General features: G+C 47.3%; 1 protein-coding gene and 1 long non-coding RNA gene across 5 annotated transcripts in view; one reads left to right on the plus strand and one right to left on the minus strand.

Annotated features, from left to right (window-relative positions):
• Positions 1 to 20,113, plus strand: part of LOC137521732 (uncharacterized) — a 56,139-nt gene that overhangs the window by 32,539 nt on the left and 3,487 nt on the right. Inside the window, exon 5 of the long non-coding RNA XR_011022188.1 lies at positions 6,884 to 7,069. This is a non-coding gene — a long non-coding RNA (uncharacterized lncRNA). The remainder of the gene's footprint in view (positions 1 to 6,883; positions 7,070 to 20,113) is intronic.
• Positions 14,116 to 20,113, minus strand: part of PRRG2 (proline rich and Gla domain 2) — a 71,625-nt gene continuing 65,627 nt past the window's right edge. For all 4 annotated transcript variants that reach the window (XM_068241392.1, XM_068241393.1, XM_068241391.1 and 1 more), the window contains exons 6-7: positions 19,384 to 19,539; positions 14,116 to 15,180 (exon numbers count right to left, since the gene is read on the minus strand). In XM_068241392.1, coding sequence (XP_068097493.1) covers positions 15,150 to 15,180; positions 19,384 to 19,539 — 187 coding nt within the window. In that variant the 3' untranslated portion in view covers positions 14,116 to 15,149. The remainder of the gene's footprint in view (positions 15,181 to 19,383; positions 19,540 to 20,113) is intronic.

Consider the following 20,113-nt stretch of genomic DNA (forward strand, 5'->3'; position numbering starts at 1 on the left):
TTTTGGGATGTGGTAGGAAACCAGAGGGCCCGGAGAAAACCCACACAGATACAAGGAGAACATACAAACTCCATGCAGATGGTGTCTTGGCTGGGATTAAAACCAGGGACCCAGTGCTGCAAGGCAAGAGTGCTATCCACTATACCACAATGCAGAGCAGGATCATCCAGCAGGCAACTTAGGCAGGTGCCTGAGGCCTAGTGGGTGTCAAGGGGCCCACATGCCTCCTTCTCCACTTCAGCTTACCAAAAAGACTACATGGGGGCACGAAATCTACCACCTTGCCTAGGGCCCCATTACATCTTCCATCTCTGCCACCATGCTCATCAGGGCCACGGCCTAGGGCACCACAGGAGGAAGGGCACCTAAGCAGCAGGAAAAACTGTTGTAGTATTTGCAAGCTTGCAAATGCTGCAATGCAGGGAGATCAGGCGAGCGCCTGACCACGGTACTCTGCTGCTAGCCACCTGTGCAGCAGCCAGCTTGCTCTCTGTGCACGTTTGCATTGTGGCCGGTGGCTATGGACATGGGCAGCATTGGAGACAGAGAGGAAGAGGAAGCTTCTGCAGTGGAGACGAGCGGAGAAAAGAGTGACACTGATGGCTGCTGCGGTGTGAAGGCGTGCTGGCTACCTATACTGAAAGAAGAAGGGGGAGATTAAGGGAATCATCTGGCTACCTATTCTGGAGGGAAAGGGGGAGGAGTCATCTGGGTACCTATACTAGAGGGAAGGGGGTGGGGTCAACTCATTACCTATACTGAAGTGGGGCGGCTGGTGACAGTGGCCTAGGGCGGTAAAGAGTAGAAATCAGGCCCTGATGTTCATATACATTTTAACATCAAAAGGAGGTACGGAGATTATTTGGCAATTATTAATAAGCGTCAATATAAGGTAATTGGTAACTGCCCATAAAAGGTAAAATGAAAGGTAGCTGCCAATAAAGGTAATTATTCCTTCATGTACTTTCTTTAGGTGATCCTTTGTTTTTATCAGGTTTTTTTGCATTTTTATCAGCTGTTCTTTATGCAGGTTGATTATTTTTAACCTCCCCATGCAGCGGTTTCTTTCCACAAGTGCGCCTGGAGATCGGATCCCATTGGACTTGTAGTAGGTAGCTTCTTAGCTGAAGGGAAGAGGATGGAATCTCTCAGATGGTCTCAGGAGAGCCACAAGAACGATGACAAGAAGCGAGGGGAGCAATAAGAGGCATTGGTTAATGGAGTGCTGCTAATGTATGTGCAGCAGGGAGAACTAATGCAGCGCTCTGTAACAAACATGCAGTGCCTCGTCCCGCCAGCTACTCCTCTCAACTGTAGAGTGGAGCATAAGGATGCACAAGACCGGCGTTCTACTTTTTGTGCCTCTAGGCTAAGTATGTTATGGCTTATCTTTCTTGTGTAGCAGTGCCCCTCCCATTCCATGTGCCGCCCCCTCTTCCATGCATATCCTCTATGTGCAGCAGCCCCTTTCTTCCACGAGCAGCACCCTTGAGCATCAGTTTACCCTTTTCCTGTGCAGCTCTCTATTTTCATATGTAGTAACTCCTCTTTCATGTCCAGGCGCTGCTTTCCTCACAAGGCCCTGGCCTCTGTGGCCTTTGTAGAAATTTGGGCCTGAAGACAAACACACTGCAAACACATTCTCCCTACCACTAGTTCTGCTTTCTAAATGTACAGCACGAGTTCAGCCTACAGCCTTGCACACATGAGGTCTTTTGTTTGCAGGGATCAGGACTAGCGACAGTACAGGGCTGAGTGCGGTACAGAGATGTGTTCTGTTACTATGGGGGTGGGGACTGGAAAGGATAAGGAGGAGAAAAAAAAAGGCCTTGGACTGCATTCAGACAAGATGATCCAGTAGTCTGGCTCTCTCCCTGACATATTGGAGATGCTGACTGCCAGATCATCTCATGCCAGCGCTAGACGAGGCCATTGCCCTTCTTCTTACCCTTCCCGCTCTGTCGGAAGCCGCCACTGCGTATGCGCATACGCTGACAAGCATGGATATCTTCTAGGGTACCAGCGCTGGATTCCCTCTACTGCAGAGGGTGGGAGAAGCCTCTTTTGGGTCCAGAGACTTCCCTCTCCCGAGGTAAGTACCCCTTAGGGGCACAGGTTTATGTCTGACTGGCAGACAGCATGCTTGTTTCAGGTGTTGGATTCAGACACAACTGCAGCCAAAGAGATCAGCAGGAATGCCAGGCAAATGGTATTGTTTAAAGAAAACCTGTAACTAAAAAGAGTTTCCCTGAGGAGTATTCACCTTGGATGGGGGAAGCCTCCGGATCCGATTGAGGCTTCCCTCATCCTCCTGTGTCCCACGGCGGTCTCACTGTGCCCCTCAGAATATCTGAGATGTAAATATTTACCTTCCCAGCTCCAGCTCCAGCGCAGTATCGGCTTTCTGCTCGGAGATGGGCGAAAATAGCCGATCGCTGTAGGTCCGCTCTACTGCGCAGGAGCAAGTCTCCTGTGCCTGCGTAGTAGAGCTGACCTAACGGAGATCGGCTATTTCCGCCTATCTTTCTGCTAAGAGCCGCAACAGCGCCCCCGCTGGAGCGAGGGAAGGTAAATAAATCAGTGCTTGTCGGGGGAGGATGCCGGGACACTTCAGGGGAGCCAGCGCTGGACTACCTGCAGTTACAGGAATGGGGAAAACCTCATTGGGACCCTAAAGCTTCTCCCTCCCGAGGCAAGTACCCCCCAGGGGATGTTTTTTTGTTACAGAGTCTCTTTAAAGGGAAATACATATGGCAGCCTCCATATATGTCTCAGTTGAGGTTCTTTAAGACAGGAGAACTTTCATATACTTTCAAAACAATATAGTAAGATGCATCAAAATAGCAAATATTACCTTAATTCATATAAAACGTTTGTAATGCCACCTCTTATCGGAAGCCTTTCACAAAGCATGGGCGGAGTGATGTGGTGGGAAACACAAGGCCGAGAGGAGAAAGCAAGTCATTCTCTACAGAATACCTTTTCTAGTGTGAAACTTGAGTCGTCCACATTCTCTCTGGTTGTAGAGGACTCTAATAATAATAGTTTACAATATCTGGGACTGCCAAACTCCCCCTGAGACCTGCACAACATTAGGATGTGTTTATATAGTCTATGCTGATTCCAGAGCCAAATAAAACTCTGGAGAGCAACCAGTTTCTTTGGGATGGTCACAAATAGATAGGGAATCATTTTACAGGACGATGTCCCTGGGAGCTGGGTAGCTTCCTAGAGACGGGTACAGAGTCAAGATGGTTGGTAGACTGACAGCATTTACATCAGTCAGCATGTGATCTAGCGTCTCTGCTCATCCCAGCAGGGCCGGGCCGAGGCATAGGCTGGAGAGGCTCCAGCCTCAGGGCGCAGTGTAGGAGGGGACGCACAATTCATTCAGCTGTCATTCCTAATTGTGTTTGAAGCAGAAAGAAATAAGAAAAGGGGATACATAGCAGTGACTGCAAGCCAGATAACTAGATATTAAGGTGTTGGGGAGGTTGTGGGCCCTGTGGCACCTCTTAGTCGAATAGCAATCAGTGTGTGACGGACCTTGTCCCGCCTCTGCATCCCAGCATGCCTGTTCATCTTCACGGAAGGATGGAAGAGGGTAGAGGTAAAACTTAAGGAGTAGCAGCATCTGCAGCCGCAGGGAAGCCCAGGATTGTGGGGTGCCCCCAGGGCTGTTTTTGGCCATCTTGGCACGCCAGGCAAGGCACCTTTTGTTTCCCTACCCCAATCTTGGAAACAAAAAGATCGTAACATACATTCATTATTTATTATCGTAAGAGAACAGAGGCGCCAGCAGGATAAAAAGGTAATAAAAATTTTAAAATTTGCTGGGAGGCAGTGGTGGACTTACCTCCAGAAAGCAGACTCAAAATACTGTCTGAATTAAACAAATTTATTATTGGTACCCCAAAAGATGCAACGCGTTTCACAGGCACAGCCCACTTCATCAGGCAATAAGATAGGGGACAAACAGTAGCACGAATAGGCGCTATTCGTGCTACTGACGAGCTACTGTTTGTCCCCTATCTTATTGCCTGATGAAGCGGGCTGTGCCTTGGAAAGGCGTTGCATCTTTTGGGGTACCAATAATAAATTTGTTTAATTCAGACAGTATTTTGAGTCTGCTTTCTGGAGGTAAGTCCACCACTGCCTCCCAGCAAATTTTAAAATTTTTATTACCTTTTATCCTGCTGGCGCCTCTGTTCTCTTACGATAATACTGTGTCCACCCCTGGTGGAGGGGTGACCTACCCCTACTTTTCTGATCTACAGAGAGCGACATCTTAATCCTGAGTGAGGACAGGTCTAATCTCCTCACCTGCATCTACAGTGGTTGCCTGAGAGGTAACCCATTGTGAGTATATTCATCTCACACTTGCATTTATCCACGGTTTCCAATACATACTACACTATATTGGGCTCTCGGTGTTTCTTATTTATTCATTATTTATTGGAGTACCAAAAAGTAATTGATAGTTTACATATAATAAATAAATTCCACCCTCTTCCGATCCTCCAATAACCTGCACCTGCTCACACCGCATACTTCTCACTCCCAGGCAATATTGCAGGCTCATTACCACCTACTCCAGGCCAATTTATTTTAACACATTGTTGTTTTTTTTCTTTATTACATTTCCTAGCTTATAATTAGTACTGCTGTAATGCGTATTTATGGCCATTTGTCACTAGGGGGCAGTGTGAGACAATAAGAGGACTTCTGCTTTCAGTTTCTATGTTTTCTGCTTGGAGAGAGAGAGCAAAGCAAGCCAATAATTTGCAGTACAAGTTCTGCCGGCTGAAGACATAAGTAGTCCATTGAAATACAGTCACTCGTTTGTGGCTGTTTACAGGTTCATTCCTTCAAATGAGCCTTCATGACTCACCTTTTCATGCTAGCCTAAACCTACTCCCAACCTTTAGATTTTAAGCTTCTGGTCCATTTTCAAGCGGTATACATTTGCTCACAAAATTTACATAACTTTCATCAACTCGGAATTATTAGACAGCAGTGAAAGGACCAGTGTATGAGCAAATAATAGAATCTCTGCCACACTCTGCCTAAAATTAGGGATTGATGGGGGAGGGAAGTGGACCCTCCTGGTAGGTACACCACAGCCCGGGGGTTCTGTATGAGTGAGGTAAAAAAAAATTGCTGCTTATTGGGATGTTGTACATGAAAAGAGGAAGCTGCTACACAGGAGGGGGTTCTGTACAAGGAAGGTGGGGCCGGTTGCTGCACATGGGGAGAGCGCAAGGTGTGGTGGGGTTGCCGCATATGAAATAGAGAAGGGGCCACACATGAGGAGGTTCTCTATATGGAAGTTGGGACATGTTCCTGCACATGCAGTTGGGGGAGCCATTGCTGAACATGTGGGGTGCTGTACATGGAAGGTGAGGGGAAGCTGCAGCCCATGGGGGCACTGTTCATGGAAGGGATATTGCTACACATGGGGGAAAAGGAAAGGGGAGCGGGGGGCATAACTGTAGGGGAGCAACAGTCAGTGCTGTGCCCCCCCCTTCCCAAGCTACTAACCCGCCCTCCCTCCATTACAGGGGTCCCTCCTGCAGCTCCGATGGTTTTGTAGCTATTTTTAGTATCGATGTGAAGATCGTAATGATCACACTCCCCCCAAAAAAAATTAACGCAAACACAGTGCAAGTGTAGTGCATTAATTATAACATTGTCACTGTGTATGGAATTAAAAAAATATCGGGGGGGGGGGGGGGCAACTTATGTGCAAAACGCAGAGCAGGATCTGTGGTATTTTGATGTACCCTGTTGACGTGCAATGCACCACATGCACTGTGAACGTCGCATTTACTATTCATTGTTGTGCGATATTCTCTGTTTAAAATGCCCCGTTATGATGCAACGAAACTGATCATTGTGAACGTAGCCTAAGTGGTTTTTTAAAGGGATACATCCCCCCCCCCCATTTTATATTTTTCACTACTTGCTGGTGTAAGGCCCTGTTCAGATTGTCAGCGAGTTTTTGCCCTTTTTTTCCAACCGCAGGCGATTTTCAAAATCGCTGTAAACACACTTGTGCAATGACTCCCTATGAGAGAGTTTGCATCTGAGCGTTTCGTTTCGGAACCGCTCAGCGAAGCGGCGCCTTTACTATTTTTTAGGTGATTTTGTCTCAATGAAAGGTATAGGAAAAACGCAAATGCTTACAAAATCGCTTTGTGCAGCGATTGCGTTCACGTTTTTAAAAATAAATACATTGTATTTATTATTTTCCTGGTCACAGAGTCCACTTCCTGACTTGCGTCAGGGAGTGAATTTAAAAACCGCACTGGAAAAGCACTTTTACCAAAAAAGCAGCGTGCAGTGGAGCGTCGAGAGGGAAAAAAACCGTCACACAAAATCGCAAAACGCTTGCGTTTGCGATTACCATTTTAGATGTGCACGAGGACTAAAAAAAAAAATCCTAGATTCCCAATAATTGATCCCGAGAAGAAGTTATATGCTGGAGGCTTTGCCCATTCCATATACCAGCCAGGCAGCGTTTGCTATTTGAACTGCAGTAGAAAACTAGCTGTGCACTGAATTGTTTCAGAAAGGGAGCGCCATTACCCACAATCCCCAGCAAGAGCCATGTTCCATACAGATGCTAGCAGCCTGATTTCCCCGACTACACAAATCCCCATGGAGAGAAGGAGTGCAGCCTCCGCTGCTGCCTCCTGTACATGGAATAAACAAGTTGCAGCCAAGGTGGCATTTGACTAACGAAGACAGTTGATGAACTGATTAACTAATCAGCAATTACATATTCATTTTGCATTGCTTATCATGCATACCATTAAATCCCAAACCCAAATGAGCATTAATCATTCCATTATAACCGAGATTCTATGTGCTAATTTTTCAGGCTGAATTTCAATGGCCTTATTGTATAAAGAGGCGAAGAACGCTGAAATGTGACAGAGCTTCAAGGGGATCTGTCAGACGGGGAGACGAGATCGCCGGGGCCTCTCCGCGAACGTGGGGTGAATCCAGAAATATCCGCCTGTCGGGACTCGCTCTGATGTGCTATACCTTCACTGGCAACGTATAGGTGGGTGTCATGTGACGCTGTCAGATGTGCAGCCATTAGAAATGATGGCCGCTCAACGGGTCTGCGGTAAATGTCTGACCCATCCTCACTATTCTCCGAGATCCCCACATCAAAGTACACAAACATGAAAGCTGCATTCCAGACACGCAGCGGAATACGGTAAACGTGAAATGTCTCACTCGCCAAAAGGATTATTCATTCGGCCCAAGCAATCTTTGCCATTCAGTATGTATAGCGATACAGCGCTAGCATCAGCTTAAAGGCCCACTCTAGCAAAAAAATAAAAATAAAAATTAAGCAGTTAAAATCTGACAGGACCGACAGAGTTTTGAACTAGTCCATCTCATCATGGGGGATTCTCAGGATTTCCTTTGTTTTCAAAAGAATTTCCTGAACAGCAGTTTAACTAGTGGCTGAATAGTGTAATGGTTAAGGGCTCTGCCTCTGACACAGGCGACCTGGGTTCGAATCTCAGCTCTGCCTGTTCAGTAAGCCAGCACCTATTCAGTAGGAGACCTTGGGCAAGACTCCCCAACACTGCCTATAGAGCGGGTCCTAGTGGCTGCAGCTCTGGCGCTTTGAGTCCACCAGGAGAAAAGCGCGATATAAATGTTCTGTGTTAACTGCCAAAATAGTTAGATACCAGCCAGTTTCCCTACTTACCTGCAGGGGCAGGCTATCGAGTACTGAAGTATTAATTAATGCACCTGTGACTGTGGGATTAGGGGGGTTAACTTACCCAGAAGTCCGGGGATTCTATGCATGTCACCGCTGTAATACGCGACCTATGGGATGCGTTCCACCACTCACTACCGCAATTCGCACTACCGGCGGAAGGAGGACGTGGACGTGCAGTAGAGAGTGGTGGAACATATCCCATAGGTCGCGTATTACAGCATTGGGATGCATAAGATCCACGGACTTCTGGATAATTTAACCCCTCCCCATCCCGTGGGTACAGGTGCATTAATGAATCTTCATTAGAATTCCGAAATTAGAGTACTTCAGTACTCGAAAGCCCATCCCTGCTTACCTGTACACTATTTTGGCAGTTACACTTAGCAACTGCCATTTAGGAAATGCTTTTGAAAACAAAGAAATCCCTGAGAATCCCCCATGAGGAGATGGACTTGTCTAAATCCTGTCAGTTCTGTAAGATTTTAACTGCTTACTTTTTCGTGGGAGTGGTCCATTAAAAAGGATACTTCACTCTGCAGTGAAAACCAGTAGGCCCCAGACTATATCCAAAAGGGACATTTTGCATAACCTGTTCCGCTATCTGCCAGCGTTGTAAGGTAACCAACCTACCCTACCGAGGCGTTGCATGCAGATTTCTTCTGGTATATGCTGTGAAAAGTGCATATCTGTATGTGCACTTTTGTGCTTCCTTCTGTCTGTGCTCTCACCTCCCTGCCAGAGTCCAGCGCTGTGCCTGTGCAGCCATCCTGTCTCTCCTTCACGAAGGACTGCTTACCACTAAGAAACACGATTTCCAATTTATCTCTGTAGCAATTCCACCATGATTTTTGTCTGATTCGACGAGTTTACGGTCATTTAACACCTGTTGGGGGTATGACTTAGTTCCGAGGCAGGGAAATGACGCCCCTTAGAACCAATGGCGCTCCAGGCAGTGGCCTGGAATGCCTTTGGTTAAAAACAGCCCTGCAGTCAGGCAATGTGCATTATTTAATCGGAAATAAATACAGCAGCCTCCATATCCTTCTCAGTTCATATAAATCACAAAATATTCCTTTACGTAGTCTGCTTATTGCTTAGAAGTGCGATTTAGGAAACTGCAAAAAGCCACAGCACATTATAGAAAATATGTATCAAATAGCCTTTATTTAAAAACACAAATGTAATGAAAGCATTTAAGTGAAATGTTTTCCCCAATATACAAAAAGTCAAAAAAAGTATTAAATATGTCTCTATACCAATGGCACAATATCATGAATGTTTTTAAAGGTAGTGATGTGTCAACAGTTAGGACAACCTGCAGTGGTGTAATGGTTCCTTCTGCCACTAGGAGGAGATTCATTAGTAATTATCAACACCTTCATCTACCCACCCTGGAAGCAAAACTTTCATTCAAACTATACGCTCTGCAGCACCAACCTACACAACAGGCTAAATGTCAAACTGAAGGCTGAGAAAGTTCTCCTGACATCCAAATGACCCAGGATGAGAGTAATATTCAGCCAATCAAATTAAACCACTGGCAGTTGGGTAATTTATTTAGAGGCTTTCACTGGCCACATTTCTGTTTCAGTGTCATTTTCATGGTAGGTGAAAAGAATTCACTCACAGGACATTGGCTTAAGGCAGTAATCAGTGTGTGAGCCCTAGCTGGCCCCATAGCTTTAGGCACATAACATTTCCAGTGATCCCCCCTCCAGCCATACCCCCCCCCCCCCCCATCAAGTAACAACCTCTGCAATAGTCACAGGATGACATAGGGGACATCTCTGACTTGCATACCTGGCAGTTAGGGTCCGCCTCCAGGGGCAAAGCTCACACAGATTATTTTAATAAGCAGCTAGCATGAATCACTGGCAGTGCAACCTTAAAGGACAACTGAAGTCAGAGGGAAATGGAGGCTGCCGCCATATTTATTTCCTTTTAAACAATACCAGTTGCCTGGCTATCCTGCTGATCCTCTGCCTCTAATACTTTTAGACATAGACCCTGAACCAGCATGCAGCAGATCAGGTGTTTCAAATATTATTGTCAGATCTGACAACACTATCTGCAAACTTGTTTCTGGCGTTATTCACACTACAGCAGCCAAATAGATCAGCAGGACTGCCAGGCAACTGGAATTGTTTAAAAGGTAATAAACATGGCAGCCTCCATATCCCCCTCACTTCAGTTGTCCTTTAAGGAAAACCTGAGGTGAGAGGGATATGGAGGCTGCTAGCCATATTTATTTCCTTTCAAACAATACCAATTGCCTGGCAGTCCTGTTGATCTTCTGGCATGAGAAGTGTCTGAGTCACAACCCTGAAACAAGCATGTGGCTAATCTAGTCAGACGTGAGTCAGGGCACCGGATCTGCATGCTTGTTCTGGGTCCATGGCTAAAAGTATTAAAGACAAGGTTATCAGGGGGACTGCCAGGCAACTTGAAATAAATATGGCAGCCTCCATATCATTCTAACCGCAGGTTCCCTTTAAGGACCCTGTCACATGGGCAACTAAGTTAATAGCAAATAGCCACCAAGCACAGCTATCAGTTGCAGTCAGCATTAAAATGTATTATAGTTTTGTTGCTGTGATTAGGGGTGAGCCGATAAGTATGACATTCATTTTCGCCTGTGGGAAAGAATTCCAAATCTTACATTTGCATAGCAAATTTGCATAATCCTGCATCAACTTGGAAATATTTGCATCCCGTTGACCATCCCCCACTCAGGAGCTCTAGTTGCTAAGTAAATGGTTCATACAAAAATATCCATATATAATATTTCATATTTACAGCAAAGCTAAAATGTATTTGTGGAGAAGAAACTTAATTGGGATTCCTGGAAATGGCGTTTCAGCTTTCAATAGCACCATGGCAAGTCTTTTCTGATGAATACACACAAATCGGCCTAGCAGTGAAAGCGATGCATGTCTGTCAGGGTGATGTACTTTCATCAGGGCCTGCTAATCAAACTGACCGCAACCAGGGCAAGGAGTGGAATTGGTTATGCTGTGATGTACCAGTATGAGGCCAGTGGTTTGAGCAATGGTCGGTCACCACTACTACTGTGCTTTATATTGTGCTCTGGTTCACTAGATTCTACATGTATGGAGACTCACTTTTTTGGATATTTTCTTTTGCGGATTTTTAAAAATCCATATTACTGTTCCTGTTGGCTGTGTCTACTTAACATATAAAAATACAGTAGTGGCATAGTTTATGTACATAAATAAACTAAAGAGGATGTTCGTGTCTTAGTAATTCTCCTCATGTTTGTGTCTTAGTAATTCCCCTCACAGACATGTTTTCTGTCAGTATAAAAGCAATTTTTTTTTCCTCGGGCTGTTAAATGCCTCAAGCTAGATGTAAGATACTCTCCTTGTAGGCGTGTGATGATGTCAGCACATCACCCCTCCCCCAGGTCTGTGAGAAGGGTAGTTTTTCAGATCCAATTAAACAATGAACAGTGTTTGAGGCAGGGAAGTGTACTCATTCCTCAATCACTGCTTCCCCATAATTCTACCTAATAATAGGCAAGTGTCTCTGCGTCCCATGTCCCTGTGTCAGTGCTTTTTCAGTTCTGCGCATGTGCAGGGACGCAGAGACACTGCCGAGAGCCGGGGGAATGACGTGCGGCAGAGGAGGAGGGTCCAGAAGGGGGTGGGCCTGTGCACGTGGCGTGCGTGGTAGTGTCGCATGGGATGCACATGTGGCTAATTAAAGAGAGAGACAGAGAAAGCAGTGTGGAGTGGGTGGGAGTGGCCTCCACAGTCTAGTAGTGCCCATTATTAAAGAGGCCTTAGGCCTAGTAGCAGCAGCAGCGCGTTACCATGATACAACACGCTACAATGCGGCGCTAACGTCGAGCTGTGAACGTCATAGACTTAATTGCGGTAAGCTGCGTTATAAGACTTTATAACGCAGCACCTCAATGTCTTACTGTGAACCTAGCCTAAGTGGTAAAATTGGCTAATCAATGGCAAATCAAGCTTGAATGTGTGTATGCACCCTTATTCACAATGGCTGCTGACTGGGACAAACCTGGCATCTCTTGGGTTTATAGAGAAAGTACCCTTATGGGTAAAACCTTTTAAAGGGAACCCGAAATGAGAGGGATGCATAGACTGAAATATTTCCCTTCAAGCAATACCAGTTGCCTGCCTTTCCTGCTGATCTTCTGCCTCTAACACTTTTAGCTATAGCCCCTGAACAAGTATGCAGCAGATCAGGAGTTTCTGACAAAAAGCTGACAAGATTAGCTGCATGTTTGTTTCAGGTGTGTGATTCAGACACGACTGCAGCCAGAATGATAAGCAGGACTGATGCAATCTGATGGAGTGGGAGAAGTCGGTACATCAGTCACTACTAGCGACCAATTTACAATCAGAGAAACTGAACTCTGGGTCAGTGGTTTGTTGGATGGGGCGGTGATCAAATCCTGTGTATCTAGCTTTACTGCAGCTTAATCAGCTGTTTCTGCTGCCCGGAGCTGGCTGGGCTAATTACAGAGAACTGGGCACTGGGAGAGCGGCAGGGGGGAGAGCAGAGGCACAGAAGCTTCAGCCATGACTACTTATCCCAGCACACACCCTGCTCTCTGCCTGGTTACACCATCTGCATTTAGCAGAGCACAAGGTACTGAAGAGGCTGCACCAGACCAAACAGCAAACAATGACATATAATGCTACAGCTACAATAAGGAAATCACCTGGGAACTCCAAGCTTAATTGTGACATTTTATTTGTATAGTTCTTGTTTACTACAGCAAGGATGAGGTGGATCACCTACGGGTCACACTTGGAACGCAAATCGTGATCTTGCGTTGCTATTTTGCCATGATTTGTGTTTTGGTTCCCATTCAGCAGAATGAGAATCACAATCGCCCCAAAACGCTATATGCATCGCCTTTGCGATTTATGCAAATCGCAAACACGGCAGTTAGAATGGTCCCATAGGGATACATTAGCAGCAGTGCTTTGCTGATCCCCGACGATCAGCAAGGCCATGAAAAGCGCTCAAGTGTGAACCAACACTAGCTGTGCACTCTGCAGCCTAACCACCACTAGCGCTGAGAGTGGGAGGGAGGTTGGGGGGATTCTGGCACTGAGGGGGATTTGCCACTGATTCAGGGGGTCAGTTATATAGGGGGTCTGTGGTTGCCTTTTTAACTACTTGCCGATCACGTAGCGCCGATTGGCATGAACGCAGCGGCAGCCCCAGGACCACTCACCGCCAATTGGCGTGAAGTCCTGGGGCGGGTTTTGCAGGAGATGGCGCACGCATCTCCGCTTGAATGAAGGCGCTCCGCTCCACCATCTGTCTCCCAGAGGCAATCGCCGTCTATTTACGCAGTACAGCGCTGCGGTCTAAGTCAGCGCTATACTGTGGACAGCCGTGTGACACGGCGTCCCCCTGGGCAGCAGAGAAGCGATCAGCCTATTGGCTGGTGGGTTTAAAAAACAATTACAAATAAAAACAACAGCAAAATTTATTGCAAATAAACCCCCCAAAAAACAAAAAACCTCGAGGGAGCGATCACAGCCCACCAACAGAAATCTCTGTTGGTGGGCACTGTTGGTGGGCAGAAAAGGGGGTGGGGGGAAGAATCACTTGTGTGCCGAGTTGTGCAGCCCTGCAGCAAAGCCTTAAGGCTGCCGTGGCCTAATTTGTAAAAAATGGCCTGGTCAGTAGGGGGCTTTAAGACCATGGTCCTTAAGTGGTTAATAAGATAAATATATTTTTTAAGTGTAAAATGCAGGTTGATGTATCAATATGTTGTGTCACAAAGTGATAACATTTCATTGTAGTTCATCATGACTTGAATCAAACCTGAGAACCATTTAAAGAGGAGTGGTAACCAAGCATTGAACTTCATCCCAATCAGTAGCTATTACCCCCTTTACCAGGAGAAATCTATTGCTTTTCTCTAATAGATCATCAGGGAGGGTCTGCATGGCTGATATTGTGGTGAAACCCCTCCCACAGGGTGATGTAATGACCAAAGTCCTGGCAGTTTGCTGTCTGTGAACCTCATTGCATTGTGGGAAATAATGTCTTTCTCCAAGTGTCAAGCAAGCAGCATCTCCCTCTGTGCATAGAACTCTCCGTAATGAACATTCCGTACAGATCACCTGGTAGAACTAAAGATTTTGCCACCTGTGATGCCAGAATGTAAATCAGGGAGAGGAAAGATTTTACAATGGGCAAACACTGACTAATCTTTAAATGCTTATTGTAAAAAATAAGCTCCTTTTTGCCATGCTATTTTCAGTTCCTCTTTAACTGGGCACTCATTCCTCTCTAGTTATGTCCTTCAAGTATAATTTTCTTTGTCCTAAGTAGAAAAACAAGGTGCATACAGAGCATAATGAAAAACAATTCTTTCTATTTATTACTAAAACACGAAAAAATACTACCACACTTGACAAAAATACAGTATAAATTTTCTCTGTAATCGCAGTCAGGGCTGCAGGCCTGGCGGCTTCAGTGTACCGCTCAGGTAGTGTATAAAAAAGCCCATACAAAGTGCAGCCATATTGTCGGTCCCCGGCCTGACACGCCTGAGCGGCGGTAAAAATTCACAGTACGCCTCTGTCCCCCCTCGTCATTAAAACTCGTTCGAAACGCTGCAAATCCCAAGATTTATACTGACAGCTGCATTAAACCGTTTTGAGCATGGCGTGCCCAGAAATACATTGAGGTGGATGAACAAGACCATAGAGGCCTTTGGGCGGGAGAAACCGCGGCTTGCGGATGTGCAGAGCCATATCTGAAGTCCCGCCCATCGCTGAATTACAGGAATTTCCTTCAGGATCTATAGATCTCCTGAAAACCAGTGTGGAATAGATGATGACTCGGAATAGGCAGCAGAATTTGGTAGGAACCTTAAAAGCGAGTTCAGGTACCCCAGCTGTGTCCTCCTTCTCCAGATGCCAACTGGAATATTTCATGTTTTGTTTTTTTCTGGGGTTCACTCATCCATCATGAAGAACTTTTTGATCCTTGAAATTCATTTCTGCGTGTTGCACAGTGCATCTCAAGTCACAGGGAGATTTACATTAATTTAATCCTTCCCGGAAGCCTGAATCCTGCCTTATCTGTAGGATTGATAATGACCGTGATGGCTCATATTAAGTCTCCACTCCGGCTATTGAGATGGTATCCGGGCGGACATCGGACAAAAGCCGCGTCATCCAGCTGAGCGTAAACATTAATAATACCCGCAATCCTGCTCCAGTGATCTTCTCTTTGGTATCTGTCTATTTCAGTAGCGTTTTTAAAGGAAGGGGGGGGGGGGGGGGGAATAAGTAGGAAAATTATTTTTGGTCCGAGTAACCTGAGCTCAAGCATGTTGTGTGGGTCATTCACAAAACACAGAGTCCACCCTGAGATGTCCACTTCAGCTGGGCTGGTTGGATCTGGTGGAGCCTCTGTAGATTGGAGACATGAAATAGTGGAGTTAGAATGAAGGATTCATAAATACAATTATTTATATCAATTAAATTGGGCTTGAAGCAGAACTAAGCCACATAAGAAAGCAGCTCCGGATACAGAGAAAAAAAAATGTATTTTTTTTAAGCAAATACAAAGCGCCACAAAAAAAAAAAAAAAAAAAGTTCAATACTTGCCTATGGAGAAGGAAGCCTATATAGTCTAGAGCTTTCCCAGCCCTTGCTCGGCCCACCCCTTCCACCACTGTCTAACAGTGAAGTTACCCACTTTCCGGACGCCTCAGCAATCTTTGAAAGCACTTCTCCCACCGAGTACTTACAAAGACAGGCACATTCGTACTGCACATGTGGGAGCTCAGACTCATGTATGCGCAGCAAGGACCACTTGTCTTTGGAAGTACTCGGAATGCGAATACTTCTGTAGAATGCCCAAATAGGGCCCAAGATGTATTCGGCCAAGCTAATTGAAAAACTTCTCCGGGGCACTGCTTTACATTTACTTTAAAGGGCATCTGAAGGGATTAAAAAAAACAACAAACAAAACAAAAAAAAAACATACCCAAGGAGAGGGAAGGCTCTGGGTCCTAATGAGCCTCCCCGTTCCTCCTATGGTTCCTGCGTTCCACCGCTGGCTCCTCCATTAGCAGTCTCAAACCAATTGGTCAGAGGCTGCTCTCCGCCGCTGCCTGAGGCTTTAGAAGCCTGAGTGGTCCCGAAGACGCGCAGCTCAGTAGTGCGTATGCGCAAGCATGCTGTCTCACTCGGGGCTCCCGAAGACTTCCAAAGCTTCATACGGCTGGAGATTTGAACCCGGGAATCCAGTGCTGGAACACAGGGACTGTGAGAGGCGCGGGAAGGCTCATTAGGACCCAGAGCCTTCCTCCTCCTAAGGCAAGTATTTGTTTTTAGTTTTTTTTTTAAATTCCCTTAAAGGCCCATACACACGTCGGATTTTTGCAAACGACCTGTCGCCCGGCGGATCGCTGAAAACCAGTCTTATCACCCGAACGATAGTCTGTACACACGCCGGATTTGACGTGCGAATGACGGAACGTTCAAACGACGGGTCGTTTGCAAAAATCCGACGTGTGTATGGGCCTTAAGGTTCACTTTAAGTACATTATCCAGATTTACGGTACATTTGTTAAAGAAATGCCTAATTACGTAAGTGTTAGTGTTCTCAACATGGTCCTCTTCGCCTCCTTGGGTGGAGGGTGGGTGTGGTCATGCTGCCACTCACCAATCAAACCCCCCCTTCTGGGAGGAGTGATGTGACCTGTCAGTGAAAGGGTGGGGGGACCACAGTTCAAAAGGCCGGCTCCTAGGAAGTGTGGTGAGGGGGGTGCTTGACCGTCGGCTAAATAAATACCTAGGCAGATTCCCTAAGGCTGCTGGTGCCTTACCTCTGATATGGTGGAGGGGCTGCGTTACCTCTGATATGGTGGAGGGACTGCATTACCTCTGATATGGTGGAGGGGCTGCATTACCTCTGATATGGTGGAGGGGTGCGTTACCTCTGATATGGTGGAGGGGCTGCATTACCTCTGATATGGTGGAGGGGTGCGTTACCTCTGATATGGTGGAGGGGTGCGTTACCTCTGATATGGTGGAGGGGCTGCATTACCTCTGATATGGTGGTGGGTCTGCATTACCTCTGATATGGTGGAGGGGTGCGTTACCTCTGATATGGTGGAGGGGCTGCGTTACCTCTGATATGGTGGAGGGGTGCGTTACCTCTGATATGGTCGAGGGGCTGCGTTACCTCTGATATGGTGGTGGGTCTGCGTTACCTCTGATATGGTGGAGGGGTGCGTTACCTCTAATATGGTGGAGGGGCTGCGTTACCTCTGATATGGTGGAGGGGCTGCGTTACCTCTGATATGGTGGAGGGGCTGCGTTACCTCTGATATGGTGGAAGGGCTGCATTACCTCTGATATGGTGGTGGGTCTGCATTACCTCTGATATGGTGGAGGGGTGCGTTACCTCTGATATGGTGGTGGGTCTGCATTACCTCTGATATGGTGGAGGGGTGCGTTACCTCTGATATGGTGGAGGGGTGCGTTACCTCTGATATGGTGGAGGGGGTGCATTACCTCTGATATGGTGGAGGGGCTGCATTACCTCTGATATGGTGGAGGGGTGCGTTACCTCTGATATGGTGGAGGGGTGCGTTACCTCTGATATGGTGGAGGAGCTGCGTTACCTCTGATATGGTGGAGGGGTGCGTTACCTCTGATATGGTGGAGGGGCTGCATTACCTCTGATATGGTGGTGGGGCTGCATTACCTCTGATATGGTAGTGGGTCTGCATTACCTCTGATATGGTGGAGGGGCTGCGTTACCTCTGATATGGTGGAGGGTCTGCGTTACCTCTGATATGGTGGAGGGGCTGCGTTACCTCTGATACGGTGAAGGGGCTGCGTTACCTCTGATACGGTGAAGGGGCTGCGTTACCTCTGATACGGTGAAGGGGCTGCGTTACCTCTGATACGGTGAAGGGGCTGCGTTACCTCTGATACGGTGGATGGGCTGCGCTACTTCTGATACGGTGGAGGGGCTGCGTTACCTCTGATATGGTGGAGGGGTGCGTTACCTCTGATATGGTGGAGGGGCTGCGTCACCTCTGATATGGTGGAGGGGCTGCGTCACCTCTGATATGGTGGAGGGGCTGCGTTACCTCTGATATGGTGGAGGGGCTGGTGTTACCTCTGATATGGTGGTGGGTCTGCATTACCTCTGATATGGTGGAGGGGCTGGTGTTACCTCTGATATGGTGGTGGGTCTGCATTACCTCTGATATGGTGGAGGGGTGTGTTACCTCTGATATGGTGGAGGGGCTGCGTTACCTCTGATATGGTGGAGGGGCTGCGTTACCTCTGATATGGTGGAGGGGTGCGTTACCTCTGATATGGTGGAGGGGTGCGTTAACTGATATGGTGGAGGGGCTGCGTTACCTCTGATATGGTGGAGGGGCTGCGTTACCTCTGATATGGTGGAGGGGCTGCGTTACCTCTGATATGGTGGAGGGGCTGCGTTACCTCTGATATGGTGGAGGGGCTGTGTTACCTCTGATATGGTGGAGGGGCTGTGTTACCTCTGATATGGTGGAGGGGTGCGTTACCTCTGATATGGTGGAGGGGCTGCGTTACCTCTGATATGGTGGAGGGGCTGCGTTACCTCTGATATGGTGGTGGGGCTGCGTTACCTCTGATATGGTGGAGGGGCTGCGTTACCTCTGATATGGTGGAGGGGCTGCGTTACCTCTGATATGGTGGAGGGGCTGCGTTACCTCTGATATGGTGGAGGGGCTGCGTTACCTCTGATATGGTGGAGGGGCTGTGTTACCTCTGATATGGTGGAGGGGCTGCGTTACCTCTGATATGGTGGAGGGGCTGTGTTACCTCTGATATGGTGGAGGGGCTGTGTTACCTCTGATATGGTGGAGGGGTGCGTTACCTCTGATATGGTGGAGGGGCTGCGTTACCTCTGATATGGTGGAGGGGCTGCGTTACCTCTGATATGGTGGTGGGGCTGCGTTACCTCTGATATGGTGGAGGGGCTGCGTTACCTCTGATATGGTGGAGGGGCTGCGTTACCTCTGATATGGTGGAGGGGCTGCGTTACCTCTGATATGGTGGAGGGGCTGTGTTACCTCTGATATGGTGGAGGGGTGCGTTACCTCTGATATGGTGGAGGGGTGCGTTACCTCTGATATGGTGGTGGGAGTGCGTTACCTCTGATATGGTGGTGGGTGTGCGTTACCTCTGATATGGTGGAGGGGGTGCGTTACCTCTGATATGGTGGTGGGTCTGCGTTACCTCTGATATGGTGGAGGGGCTGCGTTACCTCTGATATGGTGGTGGGTCTGCGTTACCTCTGATATGGTGGAGGGGTGCGTTACCTCTGATATGGTGGAGGGGGTGCATTACCTCTGATATGGTGGTGGGTGTGCATTACCTCTGATATGGTGGAGGGGGTGCATTACCTCTGATATGGTGGTGGGTGTGCATTACCTCTGATATGGTGGTGGGTGTGCATTACCTCTGATATGGTGGAGGGGGTGCGTTACCTCTGATATGGTGGAGGGGGTGCATTACCTCTGATATGGTGGAGGGGGTGCATTACCTCTGATATGGTGGAGGGGGTGCATTACCTCTGATATGGTGGAGGGGGTGCATTACCTCTGATATGGTGGAGGGGGTGCATCGTATGTGCCCGATGCCTCTAGCGCCTCTTCGTATGAAGGGAGTCCCGGGGCTGCTGGCCCAGATAACGGGAGCTCAGTCAGTGGCAAGGCTTCAGGAATTGCGGTGCTGCTGGTGAGGTTCACTGGAGGTCTAAAAACAAACACAATTAATGACAACTTGAAGGCCTATTATGCATAACTTCGCTTAAAACAACAGAGGGGAAGTGATAAAAAAGGTCTTTCCTGATCACGACAGCTACAAAGTCTGGTTATATGGTCAATCACCAGCCAACTCAGATGTGCCACTTCTTGCCCATACTGCCAGATATGCCAGATTGGATTGCCTCTAACCGGGCCGTGAAGTCAGTACAAAAATCATCTGACTCCAACTCAGACTCCTCAGTTTATGAAACCATCGACTCCAGGTACCCAAAATTGCTCAGCCTCTGACTCCACACAGGAAGACAGTGTTGCAAACCCAGCATGCTAGGTAATGAGAAGTAATTATGCAACAAATAGTTCATGTGCAATTTACGATCAAAAAACACAAACACACAAAAGTAAAAATCGGCATAAAAAAAAAGTCCCCTAACATACATTTCTCACTTCAGATATTCCTTACAGTGAACCTCCGGACTAAAAATCTACTCAGCAGCACTGAAAAGGCTTGCTGTGCCTTTAACAGTTTCACAACATCAGAAATTTGTTTTTCTTACCAAAGCGTC

This window comes from Hyperolius riggenbachi, chromosome 6, assembly GCF_040937935.1.
Source record: "Hyperolius riggenbachi isolate aHypRig1 chromosome 6, aHypRig1.pri, whole genome shotgun sequence".
Taxonomy (NCBI): Eukaryota; Metazoa; Chordata; class Amphibia; order Anura; family Hyperoliidae; genus Hyperolius; species Hyperolius riggenbachi.